Source organism: Equus przewalskii, chromosome X, assembly GCF_037783145.1.
Source record: "Equus przewalskii isolate Varuska chromosome X, EquPr2, whole genome shotgun sequence".
In the NCBI taxonomy this organism is placed as follows: Eukaryota; Metazoa; Chordata; class Mammalia; order Perissodactyla; family Equidae; genus Equus; species Equus przewalskii.
In genome coordinates, this window is record NC_091863.1 from 40,090,111 (window position 1) to 40,099,644 (window position 9,534).

At 56.1% G+C, this 9,534-nt stretch overlaps 1 protein-coding gene and 1 long non-coding RNA gene across 5 annotated transcripts; one reads left to right on the forward strand and one right to left on the reverse strand.

The window, feature by feature from the left end:
* Positions 1-3,587: 3,587 nt before the first annotated feature.
* MAGIX (MAGI family member, X-linked) lies at positions 3,588-8,025 on the forward strand. Of its 4 annotated transcripts, none has more exons than XM_070605151.1 (6): positions 3,588-4,187; positions 5,162-5,308; positions 6,054-6,136; positions 6,213-6,449; positions 6,559-6,730; positions 7,507-8,025. In XM_070605151.1, the coding sequence occupies exons 1-6, from the start codon at positions 4,151-4,153 to the stop codon at positions 7,788-7,790; spliced, it is 960 nt and encodes a 319-aa protein (XP_070461252.1). In that variant the 5' UTR covers positions 3,588-4,150; the 3' UTR covers positions 7,791-8,025. The 4 variants fall into 4 exon arrangements, with proteins under 4 accessions (XP_070461252.1, XP_070461251.1, XP_070461253.1 ...); XM_070605150.1 differs by having other exon boundaries at positions 4,130-4,381; XM_070605152.1 differs by lacking the exon at positions 5,162-5,308 and having other exon boundaries at positions 4,151-4,381.
* LOC139081084 (uncharacterized) lies at positions 5,904-8,462 on the reverse strand. Its single transcript, XR_011536046.1, has 2 exons — positions 7,818-8,462; positions 5,904-6,761 (listed from the first exon to the last, which is right to left on the reverse strand). It is a non-coding gene; the product is annotated as an uncharacterized lncRNA (long non-coding RNA).
* Positions 8,463-9,534: the final 1,072 nt, after the last annotated feature.

A 9,534-nucleotide genomic window follows, 5' to 3' on the forward strand; every position in this document is an offset into this window, starting at 1 on the left:
ATCTCCTTTAAATCCCACTCAGGATAATTAATGTTGATTACTACAAGATGTGGTTGGTGAATCCCATTTTAGACATCCTACTCATAAATTTATGCCAAAATCCTTTTTAGCCCTGCCCTCTCCATGGATTTAAGCTATTTACCTCTTTTAGGTTAACTCCATTCATGAATTTAAGCCAATCTCTATTTTCGCACTATTCCATTCCTGGATTTGAGCAGAACTCCCTCATAGCCAAACCCTGTGAAAATATTTAAACCAATGTCCTTTTTAAACCCGTCACATGTAGAATTTAAGACTATCTCCCTTCTTATTGCCCCATTCATTCAGGGATTTAAGTAAACTTCTTTTCAAGTCCCGCCCACATTAGTGTATTTCTATCATCTCCATCTCAGCCCCAGACCTTTCTTTGATTTAGGCCAATCTACATCATAAATACCTACTCATTCACTGATTTGAGCCTCACCTGATCACTGCCAACTTCTTGGATCTAAGCTTAAAAGCTTCACCTCTTTTAAGTATTTCAGTCCTGCCCCATTCATGGATACAGAAACTCTGTACCCATTAAACAATAACTCTCCATTTCCCCTTCCTTCCCAGAGGCCCCTGGGAACCTCTATTCTACTTTCTGTCTCTATGAATTGGCATATTCTAAGTACCTCATACAAATGGAACCAAACACTATTTGTCCTTTTGTGACTGGCTTATTTCAGTCAGCATAACGTCTTCAAGGTTCATCCATGTGTAGCATGTGTCAGAATTTCATTCCTTTTTAAGGGTGAATAATATTCTATTATGTGTATACACCACATTTTGCTTATCCATTTACCCCTTGTTGGACATTTGGGTTGTTTCCACCTTTTGGCTATTGGGAATAATGCTGCTATGAACATTTGCATAAAAGTATCTATTTGTGGGGCCTGCCCAGTGGTGCAGTGGTTAAGTGTGCATGTTCCGCTTCAGTGGCCCAGGGTTTGCCAGTTCGAATCCCGGGTGCGGACATGGCACTGCTTGGCAAGCCAAGCTGTGGTAGGCATCCCACATATAAAGTAGAGGAAGATGGGCACGGATGTTAGCTCAGGGCGAGTCTTCCTCAGCAAAAAGAGAAGGATTGGCAGATGTTAGCACAGGGCTAGTCTTCCTCAAAAAAAAAAACCAAGTATCTTTGAGTCTCTGCTTCCAATTCTCTTGGGTATATATCTAGGAGTGGAATTGCTGGATCATTTGGTAAGTCTATATTTAACTTTTTTTTTAAAGATTTTATTTTCTTTCCTTTTTCTCCCCAAAGCCCCCCAGTACATAGTTGTATATTCTTCGTTGTGGGTCCTTCTAGTTGCGGCATGGGGGACGCTGCCTCAGCGTGGCTTGATGAGCAGTGCCATGTCCGCGCCCAGGATTTGAACCAACGAAACACTGGGCCGCCTGCAGAGGAGCGTGCAAACTTAACCGCTCGGCCACGGGGCCAGCCCCTATATTTAACTTTTTGAGGAACCACCAAACTGTTTTCTACAGCAGCTTCACCATTTTACATAACCACTGAAATGCACAAGGTTTCCAATTTGTTCACATCCTGGCCAGCACTTTTCTTTTCTGTTTTCCTGATAGTAACTACCCTAGCAGGTGTGAGGTGGTATCCCATTGAGGTTAGAGTGAGCTGATCTTCCCATCACCATATACCAAAGATCCCATCCTTTCTCAATTGATTTGTAGTGTCACCCGTATCATGTATCAAGTTCCTATATATACCTATTTCTGTTTTGGAACCCCTAATTTCTCTTTGAGTAGTTTGTCTGTCTAATCCCTGCAGAGGCCCACACTCTTTTTATTACTAAATCTTTGTAGTATGTCATAATATTGTGAAATCTATGTCTTCCCTCTCTATTTTTGAGGTTGATCAGACCCACCCATAACATTTGTGAGGCCAGGGGTGAGAATACAAATGGAGGCTCACATATTATAAGGATAAATGTCTAAAAGTAACAAATCAAGGTAACTGTCAAATAATATATGATGTGCCCTCCTACTTTGACAAATATATTTCCACACAAATCTACAAGGCAGACAGGTCCCAGCCCTGACCACACTGTGTTGTCAATGTCTGTGTCAGCATCCAGTAGAGCCTTTCCCTCCAAACAGGGTGCTTGCCAATAGCAGAACCCAGGGCCGTTGCAGCTCCATGAAGCCAGCTGCGCCTGCATAGGGCCGGGCTCTGAGCATGTGTTAGAGAATGTCTGTGGAATGCACGAATGAATGAGAATCCAATGGAGGAAAACTGTAGTATAGAGAGTCTCCACTTTCCCCCACCCAGCCCCAGACGCAGGTTGGGACAGATGTGGGCAGCCAGACAGAGAGCCTACGTGCACCATGAGAGGTAGGATAGTGTGGCACCTGAATGCAGTCCCTGAAGCCAGGACAGCCTGGTGCAAATCCTAGCTCCACCGCTTCCTGGCTGTTGCAACCTTGAGAAAGTTACTTAACCTCTCTGGGCCTCCATCTCCCACTCTATAAAACTGGGATAACAATTGTGCCTTGTGTTGGCTTATTTCTCATTCCACAAGTCATAGGTAAGAAGTTTACATGGCATAATACAAAAGCATCCTGGCTTCTCTGAAGAAGTGGGCAGGTGTGGCCATCTTCTGCTGGGGACCCCTGGGAGCTCAGACAGCAGCCTGACTCCCAGGGATGGCCAAAAGGGACAGAGCAGATCCCAGTTCAGGCAGACAGAGGCTCAGAGACGCCAGTGACTCCAGTGACCAGCACTGCCCTGGAGAATTGGGGAAGTCCCCAGGGGGACTCTGAGTGGACTGAGTTATGGAGGAAAGAGTGAGAGGGTTTCTCAGTGGAGGAGAGAACATGGGAGCCTAGCATTCAGTCTCGGTTATTCGCCTCAATCTAGTACTCTTGGAAAGACTCAGGAAATGTAATCAGCCCGGACTCTTCCTCCAAAACAGAAGCACTTTGATTTATAATTCTACACAGTCAATCATCCATCTTCTGCATATGATCATGTGATCTTCCTTTTCAGAAATAGAAGAATGGAGGGCTGGAGCCTTTGAACTGGGCCTTGATAACATGCAGTCAACTTCTAGGCACACAAAAGGCTGGGAAGGGCTTCCCAAACAAATGGAACAGCATGGCAAAGGCAGGGAGATGGGAAAAATAGTGAGCATAAGATGGGAGCTGTGACAGCCTCATGTGGTTGCCACAAGAACAGGGCAGAGCAGTGAAAGAGGTCTAATGTGATCCCCCTCAGACAAGATCAGGTGAGAGGTGGGAGAGGCAGGGGGTCGCAGGAGGAACGAAAGCAGGGACCATTCAGCCCCTTCCACCTACGACAACACCGGGACCCTGAGAGGTGGCCGAGAGAGGTTGCCCAGCCAGCCAGAATGGACGGCAGGACACAGTGCACCGACAGCCGCAGTGAAACAGTCCCGGGCCGAGTGAGCGTTGGGGGTGAGCTGCCTGGGACCGGCGCTGCTGTTGGCTGGCTACCGGGCCCGGGCAGGCGTCTGAGCCCCTCCAGCCCTCAGTCTCTTCCTCCACCAAGTGGTGGTCACAGGCCATCTCTCGCTGTTCCCCACTCCTCCTTCGACGACAGCAGCACCGTGTCCAAGGGCTCCCCGCTCGCGGCCTGTGTCCCCAGAACCCCGCCCTTTTCAAACCTAGGAGGGGCCTCATTTCTCTCCTCTTCTTGGCTGGCGTCCCCTCCCACCCGGGTGCCTTCAAAGCCGCCTCGCTCTCCAGGGGACCTGCCCTTCCCTGCTCCTGGAGTCCCCCAGTCCCATCATGCTCAGGGCCCCAAACCCTCCCATGGCCCCCAAGGCTCCAAGGGCGTCCCCCTCCCCAGCCCACCAGACTCCTCCGGTTCCCCCGTAGGGACCGGCTTAGGCCAACATGGACTGCACGTTTACTGAGCGCCTACTACGTGCAAAGCTCTGTTGGAGGCTGCAGAATTCCCTGCTAGACTTGGGCTCCAGTTCCGCCTCCGCGTGTTTGGTTGTCAGAGCTCAAACGGGGCCCTTAGCTTCTCTGGGCCTCGACCTCCCCTTCTCACGCGCGGAGTCCCTACATTCCCCGGGTGGCAAGAGAAGCGCAGCCAGGGTCCCCGGAGGAGGGAGGCGGCGCCCGAGGCAGAGCGAGGCCCAGCGCTCGCATGGCCCGCATGGCCAGGCCTCCTTGCCGGCCGCCAGGTAGGTCACCGCGCGGGTCGGGCGCCAGGCACGGGACCGGCCGGCCTCAGCCGCGTCCAGGCCCGGGCGGGCCGCCAGCTGAGTGCGCCCCGGCGCTCAGAACGCGTCGCCGCAGGCCGCGCGTCCACCCGACGGACTCCGGGGCATGGAGCCGCGCGCGGGGAGCGCCACGGAGCCCAGGGGGAGCAGAGGAGGTACGGGTGGGGGGAGCGCGCGCGTCCCCTGCCCCCCTCGCCCCGCCTGTCTGCTGCTCACCTTTTCCTTCCGACAGGTAGTAAACAAAGCCGCCTTGGCGCCCAAGCAGCGGCGGCAGCGGGCAGGGGCCCAGCGACCACGGCTGGGCTCGAGGTCCCGCACCTGCACCGGCCCCCGCGCCGCGGGGCCGCGCACCAGATCCCGGGGCTCTCAGGAGTCTCCCGGGAGATGTGCCGGAGGGGTGTGCCCGGGGGCCCTGGGGACACCTGGGCACTCAGGGTCCGTGGCGAATTGTGGGGGGCTAGGCGGGGGCCTCTGGGGATCTGTGGAGGGGCAATCCGAGGTTATGGGGGCCACCAGGGTGGCCTAGGCTATCTGGAGGGGGAACCGGGGCGCAGACCGTGTTCTGTCGGGACATGTGGGGGAATCGGGGTTCCTCTCGATATTGTGGGGGGGAGTTTGGAATCTGGGGTTACGAGGGGGCCGTCGGAGACCTCCAGAGAGATAGATCCACAGGGTGTTTGAGGTGTCCAGGAATACTGCGGTCACAGAGCTCTCTCCAGGGATATCGTGGGGGCAGGCGGGGTCCACAGGCACATTCGCCGTGGTCGGGGGTCGCGGGAGATGAGAGGGCCAGTCGGTGACCTCTGGCACTATCAAGGGCGTGGTCAGGGGGTGTCTGGGGATCTTGAGGGGCATTCCAGGTGTCTGACGTCGGGGAGCGCGGGGGCTCTCCGAGGCTCGGGGTGGGCGCTGACCTGTTCTTTCCACCCGCGCAGGCCGCGGCCTTCCCCCGCCCGCGGGCTCCAGTGCCCGGCAGCTCCTGGCCCGGCTGGACGCGCGCCCCCTGGCGGCCCGAGCTGCGGCCGACGTGGCGGCGCTGGTGCGCAGGGCCGGCGCCACATTGCGCCTGCGCCCCAAGGAGGGTGCGTGATGGGGGCGGGGCCTTTCGGGGGGCGGGGTCGGAATGGAGCCGGGTTCCAAGCGGCAGGCCCGAGGTTGTTAGTTACTGTGCTGGGTGGGGCCGGGGGGGGGGGCGGGGTGTGAGTTGGGAGGGCGGGGCTCGGAGGATAATCGAGGGGGCGGGGCCTTGGGTTAGCCTAGGATATTCCTCTAGGAGGTGACAGCGGCAGGGTTATTGCAGTCGGTGAATGTTGCAAGATTAGTTGCAACTAAGGCTTCGAATGGCATTTCTGAGGAGGCGGGGCCTGGAGAGGGCTGGGGGCGGGCGCTTAGCTGAGAGGCGGGTCTGGAATGCTAGTCAAGGGGGTGGAGCCTATCTGCGCACCGGGGGCGGGGCTGAAATGGCAGGAATGGGTTGAGGTTTCCAGGCTGATTAGAGGGCTGGGCCGGGAATGTTCAGGAGCAGAATCCAGGAGTAGCACCCTCCAGGGTGGGCCTAAGGGTGCCATTTGAGGGTGGAGGTCTGCGTGTTACTAGAGGGAGGGAGGTAGCAAGGTCTGGAGGATTATTCCAATAGCCGGGCCCAGGCTTATTAGTTAAGAAGGCCATTCAGGACAGTTATTCGTGTGGCCGGAGCCTAGTTTAATAAGTGGGCCTGTCTATATTTAGGGGCAAGGAAATGACATGACGCTAGAATGTTACCTCAGGGGTCAGGTCCTATGTGGTTTCCGTGGAGTACTCCTCCGGCTGACTCTTTCATTCCCCTAGCTGTTAGGGTGCTGGATTCTGCAGACATAGAGGTCACGGACAGTCGCCTGCCTAATGTCACTTTCGTGGAACACCGGCCCCAGGTACTACCTTGTCCTCCTAACGTAGGCCCCTTGCCTCAAGACTGGCAATGTACGTACACTTGTGTTCTTACTCCAGCATAGGCGGTCAGAAACCTTGGGTACATGTACCACGCCGTCCCAAGTGACCCAGGGTAAGGCACGTTGTACTTCGAAGCTACCGCAGGCCTCTGGTCAGTTCTGTGTGGAACTGGCCCGTGGTTCCACGGGCTTTGGCCTCACATTAAGCGGAGGTCGTGATGCAGCTGGAGACACTCCGCTGGCAGTGCGCGGGCTGCTGAAGGACGGGCCAGCAGAGCGCTGCGGTCATTTGCAGGTGAGCCATGAGGCACGCTCCATTCGATGGTGCTGGTCCGGTCCTTGCCCTTTGTCAGGGTGCTCTCCATCTGTCCTTCCTACAGCACCCCTGCTTTCCACTCTTGCAGGCTGGCGACCTCGTGCTCCTCATCAACGGAGAAACAACTCAGGGCCTCACCCATGCCCAGGTCGTGGAGCGGATTCGCGGAGGCGGACCCCGGCTCCGGCTGGTGCTAAGCAGGCCTCTTGAGACACACCCCAGCAAGCCTGAGAGGGTGGGAAGGCCCCGGAAAGGCCATGGTGGGTTTCCAAGGGGAGACGGGTCAGGGATCTGTGAAGGCAAGGAGAGAGTGGCAGAGTGGAGAGGCTGAGGTCCTGGGTGGGAAGGGTTTGGTGGTCTCAGTGGGGAGCGTCAGTGGTTCAATGTCTGTGAGGGGTCATGGTATCCTCAAAAGCCGCGGGGGGGGGGGGGGTGGTGGTGGCTGGGGGAGTAGGGTGTCAGGATAGGAATAAAGGTGGATTTCAGAGGGAGACTTTCTAGGTACTGGGAGGGGAGAGGATGGAATGAGTGTGGGGTAAAAGGGGGTGTTCAGAAGGAAGAGTCATGGTCCTCAGATGGGAAGCCAGAGTGGGTCTCAGAGGGGAGGGCATAGGATAGGGATACAGAGGGTAGGGGGTCTAGTTCTGATAGAGGAGGAGTCCATAAGGGAAAAAGTTGGGAGCCGAGGGAGGTGGGTTGAGCAAGGGGACAGTCTGGGTCCTAGCTGGAAGGGATTTGGCATCTCGAGGTCAAGGTCCGGGTTTGATTTCCTTTGGGGATTTTGGGAAATGATTTTTTGATGGGTGTGTTCTGAATCCAGGAGGGGAGAGGTCTCGGGAAAGGAGGTGTCAGGGGTCTTAAGGAGTGGTGCCGGTTCCTTAAGGGCGTGTCCAGGCCTTGAAGGGAGATTTCTCTAAGGAGCAGGATCTCCGTCTCCCTCAGTCCTTGGAGTCTCCCAGCTACCCTGGGCCAAGGGGCCCCTCTCTCTGTTCCCCACCCTATCGCCCAATCTAACCAGCAGTCTTGCCATCCCCAGATCGCAGCCCAGATCCTGGGAGACCAGAGGTGATGAGGTCTCACAGCGCCAGCCCATCCCTGTTTCAGCACCCTCGATCCCATACCACGCCCAAAACCCGGGGCAGCCCGGAGCCTAGCCTAGAGCGGGCGGCCGACAGCTCCGCGGTTTCTCCTGACGACCGAACCCCGGGTTCCCCCGGACCCTGGCTGGTGCCGAGCGAGGAACGGCTCTCGCGTGCCCTAGGGGTTCCGGGGGCCGCGCAGCTCGCCCTGGAGATGGCAGCCGGAAGGCGGAGGCACTGAGCATGCATCAGACGGCTCGGTGCTTACTTGGTACTGCCCAAACTGGATCTGGTGTGCTCCGCCGGCCGCGCACTAGCATGACGCGGAGAGCTTCCACTTGGTCTTGTCCCCCCGCCTGCTGCGCAGTCGACCAGCCCGCGCTCCCCTTGCGGCGTCAGTGGCACAGTCCTCCCGGACGGGCCAGCCCTGCGCTTCTTGTTTCGGGTGGGGGAGGTAATAAAATGGTTCGATCCAGTCTTGACTTGCCAGGTGCTCTTGGCCCGGTGAGGATCCCGAGTCCACCTGGTAAAGGAGGGGGGTGGGTCGATCTGGTTTCAAGGAGGGGCTCTTGCAACCATTGACAAGCTTGCTTCGTGCTGTTTCTTTCACACCTCTAGAGGGGTCCTTGCTTCTGCCGGCCCTCAGCCCAGCGTACTTTCTCCCCTCTCCGTTTCTCTTCGCCAACTCCTGCTTCTCTCCCCATTCATTCATTTTACTTTTTGGGAGGTGTGCAGGGCTCACAGATAATTGTTGCGCGCGGCATGTGAAATGCAGAGGCGGGCCTGTTGTGGCACGAGTGCACCAGTATACAAACAGCCCTGTCCCGGAATCTCCAGATTCTCAGCTGACGGCCGGATAGATAGCAAGGCTAGAACCACGGCGGCTTCCTTCGCCAGGAGGCTGCGGTCTCTCACTTCTGGCCTGGTTGGCCAGATTTTTCTGGCACGTAGACTGCCCCCCTCAGGGCATGGGCTGGGGCCCTGGAGCCCCCTTTGGGGCGGAGCCGGGAAGGTGTGAGTCAGCGGGCAGGGCTAAAAAAGGCTGTTACAACCTTTGGGCCGCGCCTCCCTCTTCCATAGATGGTGACAAACTGCAGCCGGGCTTGTGTGCACATGCCACACGCTGGGCGTTCCCGGTCCTGGGAGAGGCCAGAGTTTCCTCCATCCTGGGAACAGAGCCCCAAAGCCGGAGCTTATATGGCTAGTGGGACTCCAACCGGGATAGCCCCGAAGCAGACGCTGGCCAAGGCCAGAAATGTCCAGTCACCTCCGCTGTCACCACATCCTGAACACTCGGCCCCATACACCCAACGAAGGAAGCTGTGGTCAGGCCAGAACCGGCAACTCTCACTCCTATGGTGGGGGGGGGGGGGGCTGGGGAGTGGGGAGAGAAATTAAAGGACTGGAGTGTGAGTGTCCAGGGTGGCTGTTGGGGAGCAGAGAGGGACTGCAAAGCCAGGCTGGGAGTTAGGGTATAAAGAGGTGAAGAGGTGAATGCTTGAAGACGTTGTGGGGGAGGGTGCTGGGGCTTCCAGCTGCCCCTGACTCAGAGCCTGGTGGAGGTGTGGCCCCACAGAAGTCAGGAAAGGGCTCCAGAGCCCCAGTCCTAAAACAGTCACACCCAGGAGACTAATAATAGTAACCCCAGCCACCATTTACTTAGCCTTATCCTGCTACCGGCTCTCCTTGCAGTGTCTATTTTCATCTAGTTACACGTCTACTCAACAATCCTGATATGTCCATTTCACAGAGGAGGGAAGTGAGGCTCAGAGAGTATAAATAGCTTGAGAGAGGGGAGTTGAAACAAGACTTAATCAAGGCCCAATTTCCAAACCTGTCCTCTTAATCTCACCTGCATTTGACAAGTATTAATTGAGTCACAATTGTTTACTTGCACTGTGATGGGCACTGGGGAGATGCGGAGGGAAGGAATAAAGATTTCTACCCTTTTGTAACTGATGTGGTGGGGGGTAGACAGATGTCAG